The 18634-nt window shown below is 43.7% G+C and overlaps 7 protein-coding genes across 7 annotated transcripts; 4 read left to right on the forward strand and 3 right to left on the reverse strand.

The window, feature by feature from the left end:
- Window positions 1-232: 232 nt before the first annotated feature.
- Window positions 233-5646, forward strand: O0I10_005532 (uncharacterized protein; the record flags this gene model as incomplete). Its single annotated transcript, XM_058485572.1, has 12 exons — window positions 233-1277; window positions 1342-1924; window positions 1995-2079; window positions 2140-2222; window positions 2290-2720; window positions 2784-3038; window positions 3096-3416; window positions 3471-4462; window positions 4521-4646; window positions 4710-4977; window positions 5035-5473; window positions 5529-5646. The coding sequence occupies 12 exons, from the start codon at window positions 233-235 to the stop codon at window positions 5644-5646; spliced, it is 4746 nt and encodes a 1581-aa protein (XP_058343719.1).
- Window positions 5647-6107: 461 nt separating this feature from the next.
- Window positions 6108-6870, forward strand: O0I10_005533 (uncharacterized protein; the record flags this gene model as incomplete). Its single annotated transcript, XM_058485573.1, has 3 exons — window positions 6108-6257; window positions 6316-6626; window positions 6747-6870. The coding sequence occupies 3 exons, from the start codon at window positions 6108-6110 to the stop codon at window positions 6868-6870; spliced, it is 585 nt and encodes a 194-aa protein (XP_058343720.1).
- A 295-nt stretch (window positions 6871-7165) lies between these two features.
- O0I10_005534 (uncharacterized protein) lies at window positions 7166-8552 on the forward strand (the record flags this gene model as incomplete). Its single annotated transcript, XM_058485574.1, has 5 exons — window positions 7166-7918; window positions 7988-8113; window positions 8171-8232; window positions 8300-8430; window positions 8491-8552. The coding sequence occupies 5 exons, from the start codon at window positions 7166-7168 to the stop codon at window positions 8550-8552; spliced, it is 1134 nt and encodes a 377-aa protein (XP_058343721.1).
- A 453-nt stretch (window positions 8553-9005) lies between these two features.
- O0I10_005535 (uncharacterized protein) lies at window positions 9006-10983 on the reverse strand (the record flags this gene model as incomplete). Its single annotated transcript, XM_058485575.1, has 3 exons — window positions 9006-10076; window positions 10139-10376; window positions 10430-10983. The coding sequence occupies 3 exons, from the start codon at window positions 10981-10983 to the stop codon at window positions 9006-9008; spliced, it is 1863 nt and encodes a 620-aa protein (XP_058343722.1).
- A 493-nt stretch (window positions 10984-11476) lies between these two features.
- Window positions 11477-12793, reverse strand: O0I10_005536 (uncharacterized protein; the record flags this gene model as incomplete). Its single annotated transcript, XM_058485576.1, has 5 exons — window positions 11477-11524; window positions 11651-11908; window positions 11972-12161; window positions 12223-12557; window positions 12620-12793. 5 exons carry the CDS (start codon window positions 12791-12793, stop codon window positions 11477-11479), a joined length of 1005 nt encoding a protein of 334 aa, XP_058343723.1.
- A 442-nt stretch (window positions 12794-13235) lies between these two features.
- On the reverse strand, window positions 13236-13877 carry O0I10_005537 (uncharacterized protein; the record flags this gene model as incomplete). The annotated part of the gene is made up of 2 exons (XM_058485577.1): window positions 13236-13339; window positions 13412-13877. The coding sequence occupies 2 exons, from the start codon at window positions 13875-13877 to the stop codon at window positions 13236-13238; spliced, it is 570 nt and encodes a 189-aa protein (XP_058343724.1).
- A 1686-nt stretch (window positions 13878-15563) lies between these two features.
- Window positions 15564-17318, forward strand: O0I10_005538 (uncharacterized protein; the record flags this gene model as incomplete). Its single annotated transcript, XM_058485578.1, has 2 exons — window positions 15564-16430; window positions 16494-17318. The coding sequence occupies 2 exons, from the start codon at window positions 15564-15566 to the stop codon at window positions 17316-17318; spliced, it is 1692 nt and encodes a 563-aa protein (XP_058343725.1).
- Between the last annotated feature and the right edge of the window lie 1316 nt (window positions 17319-18634).

Raw genomic sequence — 18634 nt, forward strand, 5'->3', positions numbered from 1 at the left:
AAGCAATGTTGTCTCATGGATCCATAGATTTGGACAGCTTGATTGTGGCACAGCAATAACCGCAGCAACGCTTGATATGTAGTACAAGGTGTCAGAGCAAGGTAAACGCCAACTCTAATCAATGGTGCAGTGCTGCGGTAGGCGGATGCCCAAAAAGGGTCCGATTTCCCTTTTATAATTCAGGTGGTTCGTGGATATACCATTGTCTTTCGCTTTCTGGTCATAACAGCTTATGTCTTCAATACCTGCCAGTTTATGGCTGGCCGTTGGTGTAATATCGACAGCATGTGTCAGTGCATTGACCATTTCGATCCAAAGAGCATACGATCACAAGACGAGGAATCGACAAACCGAATCGGGACCCGATCCTTCACCTCTTCATTTTGATCGCAAGCGAGATTCGTCGGTGCCATTCTCTGATGTCGATCGTGTGCCACGTCTTTGCTTTGAGACTGCTATCATTACGGCTATTTCCATATACAACTTGTATCTATGCGTCCAAGCACTTTCAGATAATAGCAATGGATCGCAACAGCAGCAGCAGCAGGCGCTTTATGATGTATTGGGAGCGGCATTTGTACTGGCGGCATGGGTGTATGCATTGGCTCTTGCATTGACTTCACAACGATATCGATTACCGAATGATTGGGGCTTTGTTATCAATGTGCACTTGTGCATTGTTTATTTTGCCTCTTGGTGTTACTGTGGATGGGCTCTCTATGACACGTGGCGTGCTAACCCAACATGGTCCAATGGAGTGCCAAAGTTGGTGTGCTTTTTGTTTACGTGTGATCTCTTGTATGTCACCGCAACCATCAAACGTGGTGCTCCCTTCCTGGACGAGAACGATCACATCGTCAGCTCCGTCAACGTCTCATCAGCATTTGGATTCTTATTCTTCACTTGGATTCGCCCATTGGTCAAGCATGCTTACAAGGTTCGCAAGTTGGATGACAATGATTTGCCTACGTTGCCACCAATTTATCGTGGTTACAACTTGTTCTACATCTTTGGTGAATCACGTGGTCACAAGTTGCTTCGTCGGATATGGGATGCCAATCGTGTTGCAATCATCTTGCAGGTCGTCCTTGCCCTCATCTCATCAGTCCTTTACTATGTACCACACTTTTACACCAACAGACTCTTGAAGCTTATCCAGGATATGGGTGAAGGTCATCGTCTCGAGAATGGTGTTGAAGAAGGTTTCATGATCGTCATTCAACAAGGCATTTCCTTTGTCCTTCTTGGTCTCAACATTGGTCAATTATGGTATTGGGGTAAGAAGCATATCAACACTTCGTTGCTATGATACGGTAGCTAAGATCCATCATCTTAAAATAGCAGCGTCGTCGCTTCAAGTTCGCTTAAAAGCTATGCTCAACATCGAGATCTATCACAAGACGCTGCGACGATTGGATTCTGCCATTGCATCTGGTGGACAAGAAAAGGAAGATAACGGCAAAAAGGCAAGCGAAGAAGAAGAGACCAAGTCTGAGGAAGATGAAGATGTGACATCCACCGGCCAAATTGTCAACTTGATGAGCACCGACTCTGATCGTATTTCCGAATTCAGCACTTGGTGGTTCAACGCCATTACTTGTCCTGCCGAGCTTGTCGTTGGTACCTACTTTTTGTATACCATCCTTGGTGTTTCTTGCTTTACCGGTTTGGGCGTCATGGTTCTCGCATTGCCTTTGAACCATTACAATGCTCAATTGTTCGCCAAGACCCAAGATCGCCTTATGGATGCTCGAGATAAACGTGTGTCTCTCATGAATGAAGTGCTTCAAGGAATCCGACAGATCAAATTCTTTGCTTCTGAGTCGAATTGGGAAAAGCGTATCATGCAATCAAGAGCCGTTGAATTGGGTTACCTTCGCACAGCATACATTTCCGAAGCCTTGTTCCAGATGGTGTGGCAGGGGTAAGTAAGCTACAATCGTTTCGATACAACGCATGATACGCTGACATTGTTATCATCATCATCATCAAAGATTACCCATTCTTGTGACAGCAATTGCTTTCTGGTCTTACACTATGCTCGAAGGAAATGAATTGACAGCATCCGTTGCTTTCACGGTAATTATTCAAAAAGTCCTAAAGGCACACTCGTATATACATATTAACATTTTATCATAGAGTATCATTGTCTTTGATGAATTGCGATTTTCGTTGATTGCTTTGCCAGATATCTTTATTGATGGTTTACAAGCTTGGACTAGGTATGATCAAATGCGAATCCTGTGAATCATCAAGCATATCTCATATCCTGTTTTCTTCCTTTATCAGTGTTCGACGTATTGAAAAGTATCTTGGACAAGAGGAAATTGAAGCACCTGCACCATTGAATGCCAACGAGCCTGTGAAGATTGGATTTGACAATGCGACCGTAGCATGGACAGCATCATTCAACAATAACGAAGAATCTCAATCCTCATCCTCATCGCAAGATACGTGTGCTGGCCCTGATGGATTCATTTTGAAGGATGTCAACCTCCATTTCCCGAACGACAAGTTGAGTTTGATTTGTGGCAAGACCGGCTCTGGAAAGAGTTTGCTTTTGTTGGGTCTCTTGGGTGAAGCTATGGTGACCAAAGGCAAGGTACATTGTCCTCGTGCTCCTATCGCCACCACCGTCTCTGCCAACTTCCATGTCCTTGATGATATTCCTGAAGAAGAATGGATCTTGGAGCATTCTTTGGCCTTCGTCGCGCAAACTGGTAAGTAAAAAAGAGACATGCAGCGGTCTGTAAATGCTCTCATTTATAACGCGTTATGTATAGCTTGGTTACAAAATGCATCTATCCGTGACAACATCCTCTTTGGACTTCCCTATGTGGAAAAGCGATATCAAGCAACGCTCTCTGCCTGTGCTCTTGATAAGGATCTTTCAATCTTTGAGGATGGTGATATGACTGAAATTGGCGAGAAAGGCATTACGCTTTCAGGTGGTCAAAAGGCACGTGTTGCTCTTGCCCGTGCTGTATACTCTCGAGCCAAGATTATCTTGATGGATGATGTTCTTAGTGCAGTTGATGGTGAGTTATTTGCTGAATGCATATGAATAGACCAATGTACTCATCTTTGTTTTATAGCTCATACTGCCAAGCATCTTTACCGCAATTGCCTTATGGGTCCCTTAATGAAAGGCCGTACACGTGTCTTGGTTACTCATCACGTCAAGCTTTGCCTTGGTGGTAGCGATTATCTTGTTCATGTTGATGCTGGCCGCACTGATATTGCTGGTGCACCTACTGATCTTCGTCAATCTGGTGCTCTTGCTTCTATTCTTGATGAAGACAAGGAAGATGAGGACGACGTTATCGAGGATGAAGTTGAAGAAGTGGATCCCCAACCTGTTGCAACGACCACAGAGACGAACAAAAAGCCTCCCAAGGCTCTCATTGAGGAAGAACGTAAGTATATCATTCTACTTTACATATAAGCATATTCACTTTTGCAAATTATAGATCGTGAAACTGGTAAAATCAAGATGCGCCTTTACAGCCTATACTTCAAGGCAGGTGGTAGCTGGTTGTTTTGGATCTTTGTTCTTCTTCTTGTTATCGGCAACCGTACCTTGGAGATTGGAGAATCATGGTGGATTAAGCAATGGACTAGTACCGAGAACGAATCAAACACCAACATGTTTGGCGCTGCATCCATCATGTATGATACTTCAGAGAGATCGCTTCCCAATTATACGCCTATGATTCACCATTCGGATGATGATATTGTGCAAGCCTCGACATTGAAGGGTCACAGCGTCATGTATTATTTGGGTATCTACGTATTGATCACATTCAGCGGTGTCTTGGCAACCACGCTTCGATTCATTGCCGTCTTTGTTGGAGGTCTACGTGCCAGTCGCAAAATGTATGATGATCTTTTACGCCGCGTATTCAGAGCTCCTTTGCGATTCTTTGATACAACTCCCATTGGCCGTATTTTGAATCGTTTCTCTCGAGATTTTGAAACCATTGATTCTCAAGTGCCTCACAATATGATGAGCTTTGTGCACACCGCCATCACTGTGGTGTCGACAGTCATCTTGGTTGGCTTCGCTATTCCTGTATTCACTATACCAATGCTTACAATTATCGTCCTCTATATCGCTGTCGGTGCAATGTTTGTTGTCACATCACGTGAGCTCAAGCGCATGGACTCTGTTTCCCGCTCTCCATTGTTTAGCCATTTCTCAGAGACCATCGTTGGTGTCGCAACCATCCGTGCCTTTGGTGTAACCCGACAATTCATGCAAGAGATGCTCAAGCGTGTTGATACCAATGCTCGCCCATACTATTATGTGTGGACCGCCAATCGCTGGGTCAGCTTGCAATTCTTTTTGCTTGGTGCAGTCATTTCTATTGGCACTGGTACTGCTATCTTGCTCAACTTGGATTACTTGGATGCTGCCGCTGCAGGTTTTTGCTTAACATTTGTCTTGGCTTTGCATAACAATGTAAGTAATATGACTAGTAACGAGACAAAAGGTTCTAATGGGCTTCTTGTCAATATAGATGTTTTGGTGTATCCGCCGCTATACCAGTGTTGAGATGAACTTCAACTCTGTTGAGCGTGTTGCTGAATTTATGGAAATGGATCAAGAGGCTCCTGCAGTAACGGATGTGCGACCACCTTCACTGGTAAGCCCTATCATCAAGAAAAAGGAAAGTACATAGCAGCTAAATAACATGATATCATCATAGTGGCCATCCGAGGGACGAGTTCAAGTTGAAGATTTGGAAGTGCGTTATGCGCCCGATCTTGATCCTGTTCTTAAGGGTATCTCGTTCAACGTCAATCCAAGAGAAAAGGTTGGTGTCGTTGGCCGCACTGGCAGTGGCAAGTCGACTTTGGCATTGTCATTCTTCCGCTTCGTGGAGGCTTCACGTGGTAGTATTGTGATCGATGGCATTGATATCAAGGATATTGGCACTGAAGATTTGCGTGGCAACTTGACCATCATTCCACAAGGTAAATTGTTATAATGTACTAAACGTGGCAACAAGGCGCTAACATTTTATTGATCAGATCCAACTTTGTTCTCGGGTACATTGCGCACTAACATGGATCCATTTAATCAATTCAGCGACGATGACATCTTTACAGCCTTGAGACGAGTCCATCTTTTACCATCAGCAGACAGCTTGGAAGCAGACGAACTTGAAGACGTCAATGCTAATGTTTTCCGTGACCTGGAGACCTCCGTTAGTGAAGGTGGCAAGAACTTTTCTCAAGGTCAACGTCAACTACTTTGCCTTGCTCGTGCCTTGTTGCGCCGTAGCCATTTAGTTTTGATGGATGAAGCAACTGCAAGTGTGGATTTCCAAACCGATAAGGCTATTCAAAAGACTATCACCACCGAATTTGCAGACTGCAGCATTCTTTGTATTGCCCATCGCTTGCATACCGTTATCGAATATGACCGCATCTTAGTTTTGGATCAAGGAAAGATTGTTGAATACGCTAGGTAAGTAATCATTGACCTTGTGCTAGATCGAGTACTTATATATATCATCCTATAGCCCCCTTGAACTTATCAGCAATTCTGAATCTGTGTTCCATCAAATGTGTCGCAAATCGGGCGAATTCGATAGTCTTTTGGCACTTGCCAAGAACAAACATCAACTTGTAGACGTGTAATAATTGTTTATGTATTGGATTAAAAGGAAAAAGTAAGATGTCACTATTTGCATGAATGTTGCTATGGAAACCATGTATGCCAAATCGAGGATCACTTCTCCGCCCTAGAAATGGATGGTGTTCAATGGCGCACGGATGCAACCCCTTTTCACGTAGCCAATTACTTGTACGTATATATCAGCAATCGATGATGGGAATGGAAAGGAGTGGATGGATGGATGAGGAGATGACAACATATCGATGGATGAATTATGGATGATGCAGCAATCGGATGGATGGTTTCTGATACGACGACAACCTTTGCATTTTCAACATGCCCATCGACGACACATGCCAACATGGAAATGGGGAGAAATGGAAAGCTGAGAGAGAGAATGCGATCCCAATGCTCGAATGAATACAGTCTTTCTGACGAATGTGCCGTGTTTCTTTTGCATTTTGCGTCTTAGTTCTTGTCCAACATGGCTTCTCACAAGATCACCAAAGTTGCTGGTGCACAGCCTACCACCGAATTCGAGCTCACTGTTGCCCAAGCTCTTGTTGACTTGGAGAACAACGTTCCCGAGTTGAAGAAGGATCTTCGTCCTCTCCAAATCACTGCTGCTAAGGAGGTGAGGAGGCTGATTAAAAGAGATTGGGATATGGTATTGATGATCATGATGATGATAGGTTGAGATTGGCAACGGCAAGAAGGCTGTCATTATCTTTGTTCCCGTTCCTGCTCAAAAGGCTTGGGCCAAGATCCAAGCTCGTGTTACTCGTGAGCTTGAAAAGAAGTTCTCGGATCGTCATGTTGTCTTTGTCGCCCAACGTCGTGTCCTTCCTGTTCCAAGCCGTCGTTCCAACCCCAAGCAACCTCGTCCCAGATCTCGTACTTTGACCGCTGTTCACGATGCCATCCTTGAAGACCTTGCTTCTCCTTCCGAAATCGTTGCCAAGCGCACTCGTGTTGCCGTTGATGGTTCAAAGCTCATCCGCATGTAAGTAATGTGCATTGGTTTTCCCGGTTATCTCTTTTCCTTGCATCCTATTTGTGCACATTGGTCCGTGTGTTACCACGTTACTGAGTGTCAATGCGCATGTCGCGTTTGTAATTTTAGTTTCCTCGATGCAAAGGACGCTACCTCCCTCGAGTACAAGTTGGATACTTTCTCTGCCGTCTACAAGAAGCTCACTGGCAAGGCTGTTGCTTTCGAATTTGCTCCCACTGCTGAAGTCTTTTAAGCATAGTAGTCAAATATTTAATAGAGTGATTGTGTGTTAAAAAAAGTCATGTAACATATCTATCTATGAGACCAAAAGCGAACCATTTCCCGCTGGATCCGATCTCGATGGGATCTGAGTGTCATTGTTTGTGTTTCCCGAAACAGGTGAAACAAGTTGAGTGGTGATGAGTAGAAAAAAAGAAACATTTATGCCGTGACCCCGTTGTAGATCTGCTTGTTTCTTTTTTACCCTTTCCCTTTCATTCCACAAACACGCACACACACACACACAAATAAGCACACTTTTCCCTATAATGGATTATCATCAATCTCCACATCCACATCCCCATCGTCATCATCATCACCATTATCGTCGTCAACTCTTTGACCATTTTCATACGCACAATGAAAAAAGCGAGAAGCCACCTTTTGATCTCCCAAAGGTGACCGTGACCGATACCTCCAAAGTTGATATTAAGGATCCAGTGGAAGCACAATCATTTCAAGACTTGAACAAGGTCGATGCTCAAGACGCAGCTGTTCCACCCGCCGAGATTGTGAACCCGGAGCCTGTTCAAAACGTGATGGATAAGCAAGACCCCATGTATTATAAGGGAGCTGAATTGCTTGAAGAAGACATGGAAAAGCAACAACAAAAACTAAATCAACAACAACAACAAGACGATGAAGAAGAAGTATCTCGCATTTCTGAAGAGCTCAAGCGAACAACAGAGCAAAACAAGCACATTCCATACATCGAGCCACAACCTGAGGCGCCCAAAAAGAAAAAGAAGCACCCTCACTTAGGATTTGATGAGCCTGTTATGCGTATCCTCCCTGATCGTGTGGTGATTACACAGCTTTATGGACATCAGCCTGTGAGTGAAATGCAACAAGCCAAACGCAAGCCACGTGTGTATATGGTCGCATGCGACTTTAGTTCTGAAAGTGTAAACGCTATCGAGTGGACCATGGGCACCATGATGCGTGATCGAGACGAGGTTCATGTTATCGCCGTGGTTCCACCGGATGATTCTTCCTCGCAAAAAGCAAGCCCTGCAAATCAAGTATGTCTTTTTTGGATCATCATCATCATAATGCCCAACATCCATTACTAATCATCTTCTACAATATAGCTGCAAGGCACTTCTATTTCTCTTTGTGACAAGGCACGAGACATCTTGAAGCATATGCTATTGTATGACATCAAAATGGTCGTGCATGCTATTCGTGGTCATGTGAAAGAAGTTTTGATTTCTATGGTAACGTACATTACAAGCAAAAGGGGTACATGTAATGCTTACCTACATGTACGATAGATCTATGAATTGCCGTTGACAATGGTTGTATGTGGCTCTCGAGGCCGAAGTGGAATGAAAGGGTAACGTCGACATTCTTTAATCCTATGCCCTAAGGATCGAATGACTCATAGCACTACTTTATGATAGTTTACTGGTGGGCTCTATATCCAACTACCTCATCCAAAAGTCGCCTGTTCCCGTATCAGTGATTCGTCAGCCGAAAAAGAAGTCTAAGGTGAAAAAGAACAAGGCCGCACATGCAGCACCTCTCAGTGAAAGTAAGATTGTTATCTCCAAGGAATCCATATACAGCAGCAGCTGATACTTTATTATCATAGGTGTTAGAACAGGACAACTCGTGGTGGATGAGCTCGGTAGCAAATCGAAACACGAGCGGTGAATCTTTTAGCGATAGCGATTTTTCTTTTCTTGCATACCATATCCATTGGCTTCCTACTTACCATTTGCATCATACACATTTTCCATCATCTCATACGCACACATGAATACATCATTATTACCAAAACCTCACTTTTTGTCGCTACCACCTCATGGATTGAAGTGCTATCTATGTCGATAAAAGTTTGTCATATTATCTCAAAGCTGGGTCTGTGCGTTCCGATAGCTGTGCAACGTGATACACGATATCCAAGTTTTACCCGAGAAATGCCAGTGATTGTTGATCTTGTAATCAGCCAGACACCCAGCGGTGTACTTATTTACATTGTTCGATGAAAGGGAAAAGATTGGAATGAAAATGAGAGAATGCTATACACAAAGAAAAGAGGAGGGCAAAATGGGAATGGGTGATAAAGAAATCAAAAACAAGAAAAGGCACAAGATGGAGAGATATCTATACCCAGTCATCCTCGTCGTCTTCATCCGAGAAAAGTGAGGATGCAACAGTGCGACGACTGGCAATACTGGCAGCATCATCACGAACGTAGCTGAAACCTTTGAATGCTGATTGACTCAATGGCGATGACCTTGATGTACCAGCAGCTGTTTTGATTAAGAAGGAAGGAGCATGCTTCATATTGCTGCTTGTATTGTTGGGTTGTTGTTGGTTGGCAAGTACAGGCTTGAAAGGTGGTCTCACTTGTTTGTTGGCGATCAAGTCCCATTGAACGTCTTTGAAAAATGGATGTTGTTTGATCTCCTCTGCACCAGGACGTGTATCGGGATTACGATCAAGAAGGCGTGTAATGAGATCCTTGGCTTCTAATGATACGCTGGGATGAGAAGGGAACTTGAGAGGAGCGTTGCAGATTCGACGATAGAGGATATCGAGATGGACCGAATGGAAAGGTGGACCACCAGTAAGTAATTCGTATAGTAGAATACCCAAACTCCACCAGTCAATAGCTTGTGTATATGGCTCTTGACGCACCATTTCAGGTGCAAGGTATTCTGATGTGCCACAAAACGTCATTGTTGTATCATTGTCACGTTTGAGCTCTTTGCATAATCCGAAATCGGTCAAAGCAACATGTCCTTGTGCATCAAGTAGGATGTTTTCGGGCTTGAGATCACGATAGACCACCTGATGCTTATGGATGTGCTCCAATGCGCATATTAACTCTGCCACGTAGAATCGAGCTCGCTCCTCATTGAGATATTGCTCTCTTTGCAAATACGAGAATAGTTCGCCTCCAGGGATATAATCCATTACCAGAAATAGATGATCGGATGTTTGAAAACTGAACTTGAGCGTGACAATGAATGGGTTGGACAAGGTGCGGATCATAACATTGCGTTCCGAAATGGTGTGCGTCACCTCATTTTGAGAAATCAACAATCGTTTTGAAAGAACTTTCATTGCATACGTCCGCTTGGTATCTCGCTTCACCACCTGGTAAACCTTTCCAAATGATCCATGTCCCAAAAGCCGTACAATACGAAACATGTCAGGGGTCAACTTGGTCTATATACGAAGGTGTGAATGAGCATCCAGCCTATGGCTATGAGAGATAGCGGATCACTTACGGGTGCAACGGATGTGTACTGTGTCTGCAATCGAATTTCGCCTGTCACTTTGCCGTCAAACTCCTGTGATGCTTCATCCGCTCGAGATACAAGGCGATACCAATGATCAACCATCTTTTTTGGTGTCAGGCACGGCTTCAAGATTGCTTGACCAAGGAAGCGATCATCGCCATTAGCCAGTCGATTGCCACGATCGTAAACTTGGATAATGAGCTCATCATCATCATTGCATACATCACTATCATACATAATCAGCACATGCATATAACATAAATAAGAGAGTATACATACAAGTTTGCATTGTAACGCCATTTTGGACAACTCGCTTCCATGGCCAACTGGAATATATCCAAATGTCGCCCTGATGTCGATGCATTGGGTATGGGAATAGGTTGCCCTGGAGAACTGTCATTATCATCGCCACCCAATGCTGGTAAATCAATAGTGGACATGACGTTTTTATCATATTGAACAAGGCCGTAGATATCAGCTTTGGTGGGATCAAGCACTGTCAAGTTGCGAGCCTCTGTCAAGTTGATCCACAATCGACCCTGTGCCTGCTCTGGTGCTGGTGGCAAAATGGAATCGTGGCTCGTTGACGATGCTGCATTGTCATCGGTTGCAGATTTGGTTGTCGTCGTTGTTGTTGTTGTTGCTGCTGCTGTTGTACTATTGTTGTTGCCGATCAGAGCTTGGCTGAGAGAAGCAAGTGACAAAGAGGAGCGTGCATATCGTAACGTATCGCCAAGGTTACCAAGCCTATCCGTCAAATTGACAGAAGAGGATAATCTAGGTGCCGCGTGTAGACCCAAATTCTTTATCAGGGTGTCTGCAAAATCTGCCATAGCTGCTGTTGTATATCGATACAGTTTAAAGGATCATAAACAGGATTGAAGGACCTCGGAAGCACATTAAAAGAGGGAAGATCACCGAGGTAAATGAAACAAAAGAGAAAAAAGAATCAAGGATATATAATCTGACTTGTCACTAAAAAAAACCAAGTCGATCAATGAGAATCCCTTCTTTTGCTCTTTGTTGGGGAAGTGGTGCCCCAGCAAGTTGCATACATCAAAGCTCTCATTGGACCCATTTTGCGGGGTTCACCCCATCCGCCATCGTACTTTTTCCCCACAGCAACCTTGTTCGCTTTTTATTGCTTGCTTCTGCTCCAAGATGCGATGGGTTGAAGGTACTATTACACACACAAGCTATTCCTTGACATGGATATAGGATCAATATTCATCCTGTGTTGCCATTGTACAACAATCCAAGTATCCCGAATCATTTCCAGCAATGACGCCTTTACATTGACACAATTACTCTTCCTCTTTACTTGATTCATTCTTCAATTTGATTATCCTCTCTATCATTCGTTAACCTGAAGATCTAAAATAAAAAAGGAGAGATGACTCTTTAGTGATACGTGCGTTTGGTCCCTTGTTACGGTGCCCATGCTTGGTGAGAAAGTTCCCCTTTTGCATCTGGGTCCCAAAAACATGCGATCCGACATACCTCCGATGTAGTGAGCCTATTGCGGACGGACCAATTGAGCATTCCTTGTATTAACGGTCTCGCGTACGGCACGGCTAACAAGTTTGCATATGCTTGACGTTGTGCCGATATCATTGCCATCAGATCAGCGTATTCTGAAGAGTCGTCTTCTTCAGATATTATATCATCGTCGTCATCGCAATGGCTGCTGCCACTGTCGTGGTCGGCAGGGTCACCGAAGAATATAAGCTTGTCAGCATCAGGGTATCGACACATTTCCTAAATGATGATGCTTTTAAGTTTAACTCTCCAGCAGGGTAATGGAAGTAATAGCATAGATACCTCATCCAACACAACGGTGGGTGGTGGCCCCAAAATCCTCACAATTTGGCCGATTTGTTCAATATCGCTTTCACCAGTAAACAAAGGGTCTCCACGTAATAGATGACAAAAGATGCTTCCAAGTGACCATATATCTGTTGATGGAGCGTATAGCCGACTTCCAAAAAGATGCTCGGGTGCTTTGTAGATCCTGAATTGGGACATCAACATTAGTAGCCTTCCCTATATTTTGATCCCGTTTCGCAACATACAATGTACCAATCTCTTCATTGTCTTGCTCTTCCATGTCGTTGCTGGGTGCTGAATCATCCGTGACATGCTGCATTATGAAATGTGCACAACCAAAATCCGCAATGACCATATGATTGTTGTTTGTCGAGTCAACAAGTACGTTCGATGGACTTAGGTCGCAATGGATGATGCCCTGGTTATGCAAGAAATCCAATCCTTGTGCCAACTGATACACTGCATTGAAAGCAAATCCTTGATCGCAGCCACTGACAAAGTCCAAGAGCGTCTTGTCGTAAAAAGGAAACAGTAGGTTGCATTCTGAAGCGTTCTTTTGTACGTCCAATAGGTAAATGACCTGTAGAGAGTGGAATGAATGAGCAAGATTGAGGAGAGTAGCGCGTCTCATGTTCCTATTACATGGTGTTCCCAAGCATGGCGTTCTGAATTGGCGCGAATGGCACGCAACGCTCGAAGTTCTCGTTCGCAATGTCTCTTGACAAGCCTGCCATGTTGAGCCTTGTACGATTTCGCGGCTACTACTCGGTGGTGGAGCAAAGACTTTTCGACTGTGGCAAATACACCTGCGGCCATCAATGCATGAAAGAAAGGAGTCCCATTGGCATGTTTTGGTCACACAAATTATAGTCCCATGTTGCCACCCAACAATTATCCCGTTGCTTAGCAACGCATGATGAAATAAAAAGACCATCTCGGCCATCAAAAGAGCAACACACGCACACAAGGTGTTATAGATAACAACAAGTTGATACATTTATGATTTGGATATGCATGTTCATCTACGTAATTTACGATTACACTACTTTTTGCCCTCATCTCTATAAACCATTTGCCCCTCCTCCATCCACGCTGATACATCATAACAACAGCCAACAAAACAATTTGGGTGGGATGACTCCTGCCGCCTATCCCTAGACAAGTGTGTATCTTTATTCACTCTACTCCTTGTAGCTGTAGTACGACTCGCGTACACCTAGCCAAACAAGGGAAGAAGAGCGTCGAGGATGGGTTTTGTTTACTCGTCTTGCTCAAGAACATTGCGTTCAGAGACGTAGATACCATCCAAAAACTTTCGAATATCCTTGTTTCTGACACGGCATGTTTGTTGAATATCGGCAGCTATACATGCAAATGTTATTTCCCATACTCTTCTCATTGATCCCATCCACCATCTCATCATCCTTCACTTACCAGATTGGGAGACATTTTCTAAATCATTACCGGTGATAAGCAACTCATCCTTTTGCGACTTGGATGCCTCGCAGTGAACACCTTCGCGCATCTTGACTTGGAAAGCCACCTTTTGGCCCAAAAAGTTGCGGATCTCGACAGCGTCGTTGGTACCGTTGACAATAACGTTGATGGGAAAGTGAGCATATACATAACGCATCTTGTATTGGAAACCCTTGGTGACACCAGTGATCATGTTGTTGATAATAGAGCGGACGGTACGAATAGCAGCGACATGCTTGCGAGCACCATGGTAGACAGAGAACTGGAGCTTGTTCTTGGCAACAAGCTTGATTTCAATGTTCAAATGGCGGAGGTTCTTGGTGAGCTTGCCACGAGGTCCTTCGACATTGATGATACGCGATTGGATTTTGACAGAGACGTTGTCAGGGACAATAAGTTCATCAGACTTTTGGATATCTTTCATGTTCTAATAATGGATGAATAAATATCATGGATGAATCATTTGGATGCTTATACACTTACAAATGGATGCTATAATACAAGAGATGGATGGATGGATGAAGAAAGGATGGATCCCAGGTGTTGGTTGCTTTGGCAACCTATCAATTTTCGGAGCTCAGTTGCCGGGCAACAGCGACTCAGGACGCACACACACACGCACACACACACGCACACGCGATCACTGAAACACTTGCGTTGCATTGATCGTCATTTGTGCAGCTTGCTTAGCAGCGTATGCAAATGGTACATAATGCATCATTTATGCTCGTGCTTGCTTGAGCATACGTTTCTTTAAAGTTTATCATGAAAGAAAATCACACCTAGGCGCTTGATGCAATACTTGCATCCACCAGCATGTCACGTCGTCGTCAGCTGGAATCTGAGGAATCATTATCCCAACCTAATGAGATAACATTGCTGCATAAAGACATGGTAACTATATTCACAAAGACATCACGACGATGTTGTATATCATAACGACGGTAAGGTAGTGGGTAGGATAACATGACAATGAAAAGATGTCGTTTGGTCAGCAAAAGACCTCGTGTGATCTTTATCTCTCGGAGTGGTGTGCCACACAGCGCATAAAAGGGCCCTGTTCTTGTTTACATCATACAATGTGTCACAAGCTTCTTTTTCCTCGCACATGGATTATGATTGTGGGTGCGACTGGTTAATACAAACGTTTCAATTCCATCATTGGCTAGTCGCGACAGCACCACCTATGTCGATCTCGGATGAAATAAAGTCATGAAAAGGTAACTTTATCAATCAGCCATTATTACTTGCTTCGAACGTGTAGCAAAACTTAATGTGGATATACAATGAACTTTGCAATACAAGCCTGTTTATGAGGAATCTACCAAACAAAGAAAAGGAGATACATGCACGTAGCTGGCAAACGGGATGTTGTTGTGTGGCTGAGGAAGCTAATGCATGGTAGATAACGCTTAACGGCTTTCCCAACAAGAATGCATATTCCCAGTGATGCGAGAAAGTGAACGACATTGACTTTTAATCATGTCCATATCGGTAGTAAGCTTTTGCTGCTTGATGGTCACTCAATGGCAGCCTTTTTTATGAATACAGTGCATCATCATCATCCATAGTAAAACTAAGCTGAGCTACAAGGGAATTACAGAACTTGAAAAGCAGAATTCTCCCACGAGAACAAAGAAGACAAAGGTTGTAAGGGAACAATCACTCAGGCAGAATGAAAAATGGAGTAATTTTGGTTTGCTTTAGAAGGTCGGGAATCCCCCACAAGGGAAAGTGATGCGACACACAATTGCTATCCAGCACCTCCCAACACAGGAACATACATATACACACACACAGCTTCATGATGCGTCAATGTACAACGTATGCACCTGTCGTGTGGCCCAAGCCCTGGCTGAACATATTTAAATCAGGCGAAAGGAACGTACCTTTTTTTTTCCTTTCCCCTCTTCCCCTTTTCCAACTTTTATTGTGGTGTTACGCTTGTCACTCATACGTTTATACGTCTTGGTCATATCACTCATGCCGTTATAAACCGGTTATATTTAGCCGTGAATAGCAAAATACAAGCAACAAATACACGCTGTATCAGATCCCTGCTGTGGTATTTACTACAACGCACGAAGATATCATCCTCTGATATATGACAATGACAGCACATTCATCAGCTACGTTTTTAAAGCAACAATCCACCCTTTCAAAAGAATCTCGATCCATGGATGACCAGGTATCCATTATACACGGCGATTTCCGACACGGAAGTACGACATTAGATATACCCATGGTGGGTGATAGTAGGGGCAATTCAACACAACAAAAACAACAACAACAACGCCCTGAAGGAACATCCTCCTTTTCCTCTATTTCCACTGAAGGGACTAGCACATCTCCTGAAAACAGTCTTTGTCATGTCGTCTCTGCACCCATTGTAGCTAGACCCCATCAACAACACTCAACACGCACTTCAGTCAGCAGCGACCATGGCATGTTGTTCACACCCAATATGACAGCTGTTCGACCCCATTCTGAAATCATCCTCCCTCATCATCATCACCATCTCCATCATCACCAACAACGACCATGGAAACGTAAAAGCAGCAGTAGTTCATTCTTTTTTACTCGACTCTTGAGACGTTGGTCATATCATACTAGCAACGATATTCAACTAGTGGGAAACCATCGTTATGTCGGTCGCTTGGCTGAGCGATATGGTGATTACGTTAAACCGGATCGACGTGGATCAACGACACATAAGAGTATGGGTGCAACGTCTCGAAAGAATATCGCCAGTGGAGCAACAGCCGTCATTCGTCTTGTGCGTTCGTTGAATGGCGATAGTATACTCGCTGTCAAAGAATTCAAGAGGCGTGAAAAGGACGAGAATGTCAAGGAATACATGAAGCGCATGCACAATGAGTATTGCATCAGCAAGACGGTATCCAATCATCGCAATGTCGTCAAGACCATCGACCTGGTACTTGATGAGCAGAATCGTTGGTGTACTATCATGGAATATGTGAGCTACTCTTTCTTTCTTTTGTACTCTTTGCAAGGGAACTGACAACAATGGAAATTACAGTGTTCTGGAGGCGACCTTTTTACATTGCTGAGAGAAAGGGCAACACCGATACCAGTTATGGAACAAGCTTGTTTATTCAAACAGCTCTTGCTTGGTCTTCAACATTTGCACCAACATGGTATCGCCCATCGAGATATCAAACCTGAAAACCTCATTCTCACGGCTGGTGGTACATTGAAAATAGCCGATTTTGGTACATCGACTGTGATGCGTAACGTATTCAAGCGCCATCAAGTGCAACCCTGTAGCCAATGGTGTGGTTCATCCGAGTTCTGGTCACCCGAGATATGGACTCTGAAACATCAACAGCAGCGATATGATGGCCAAGCACTTGATGTTTGGAGTGCTGGTATCACATTCTTTTGCATGCGATTTGGAAAACTTCCTTTCAGGGCAGCCTTTTATCATGATCCCAAGACACGACAATCAACTCCGTTGCCAAGCGACGCCCAATCTACATCACCCGCTTATGTATCTGCCACGGCAACCGATGGTGGTGATCCAGCATTTGGACTCTATTATTATCAGCGGCAAACTCAGGGACCGATGAATTGCGATCTTTGGGAAGGCATGATTGATTCAACAACAACACCAGGTGCGAGTGATCTTCCTCAGCAGTCGACGACTTGTACTTTATCTGAAAAGGAATGCGAATGTATAGCTGGGATGCTAGATCCACACCCCATCACCCGCTGGACGGTCGATCAAGCACTCGCTTCTTCATGGATGTCAACTGACATTGAAATGTGTAACGATGGTGCATTGCCCAATGGATGGCGGCATTATCATTGCATTCCACCAAGCACAACTTCCAATATTCAGTAATTATGAAAGACTCTTCTTACTTGTAGATAGTAAAATGGTTAATAGGTAGAGGTTGTAGTTTGACATCCCTATCATCAGCCAAAGTAAAAGAATTATGCAACAAGAATCCGAAACACACACATGATTGATGATGCATGATGCGTGTAACATGAATTTTCTATCACTAGCTGCATACAACAGAAGTTGTCAAGGTACATGTTCCCTATTCCAGCATTACGTCCATAAAACAATCTCATTGAATTGCTCTTATGATCCTAAAGGATCGACCAGCAAAAACTCTTGCTTCTTGAGCGTCCATCATACACACAATCTACTACAAGGCATCATCATCCTTATGCATCATCTCTTGCCGTACACAATGTTTCGAGACATAGGGAATCGATTATTTCCTTTATCACACCATTTACAAGTAGACATGCTACTTCTATTACAATCCTGTATAAATCTCTCTATAATACAATGCATCAAACGCCTACACACAACGAAGTCCAACGTAGGAGAAAAGACGGTCTTATAGAAGCTTAGGCATTGTTGGCCAGCGCAATCCAGTATTCTTTAAGTAATCCTTTTATCCAACATCATTCATAAATTATAGATTGAAAGGTACAACATCAATTTGCTCGTTTGGGGGATACATCGATTGGAAAGTCTCTATCCTTTGGGCGTGCATTTGCAAAGGTGAATGGATGGATGTGAGGTGGCGAATCATATACATGGCGTGTCAAAACATGGAGGTGGATGTTGATGGTGGTTGATAGGCTGCACAAAGGATGATGATAGTGATTGCCGCCATGGAATAGGGTGTGAAGTGCGATAAGAAGATACACTAATTGTTCAGGATGGTAGCATACTGGATACATAAGAAAAAATCTCTTTCTCCACGCGTTGTATACATCCAGATCCTTGCATCCCATGTACATACCAAAGCAATATTCAGATCCATATCCACATCCATAATAATCGTATGTATTGAAGCACGTTGCTAAATACAGCTGCTTCTATACCATGGCCATCTGCTGTTCACGTGAACAAGGCTGTAAGGCAAGCTGCTGCAAGTAAAGAACGCTGTTTGAGACAATGGGATAAAGACATTGCTAATAGCAATTGCTGGAGTGAATGCTGTTACGATTGATAGTGGTAGAAGAGTGTACAAGAGATGTAGTGAAACGCGGGGTGTTGTCGTGGGGTGTACGCGCCATGTACTTGCCATTCAGTCAAAGACAATCGGATCAAGGCAATTGTAGGATTGACATGATGGGTTGAAGCAGCGCAATCGTTCGCAGGTGGTAGTTGTATGTACTGAATGGGGCAATAGT

Source organism: Lichtheimia ornata (genome assembly GCF_029851405.1).
Source record: "Lichtheimia ornata isolate CBS 291.66 chromosome Unknown scaffold00022, whole genome shotgun sequence".
NCBI classification, from domain to species: domain Eukaryota; kingdom Fungi; phylum Mucoromycota; class Mucoromycetes; order Mucorales; family Lichtheimiaceae; genus Lichtheimia; species Lichtheimia ornata.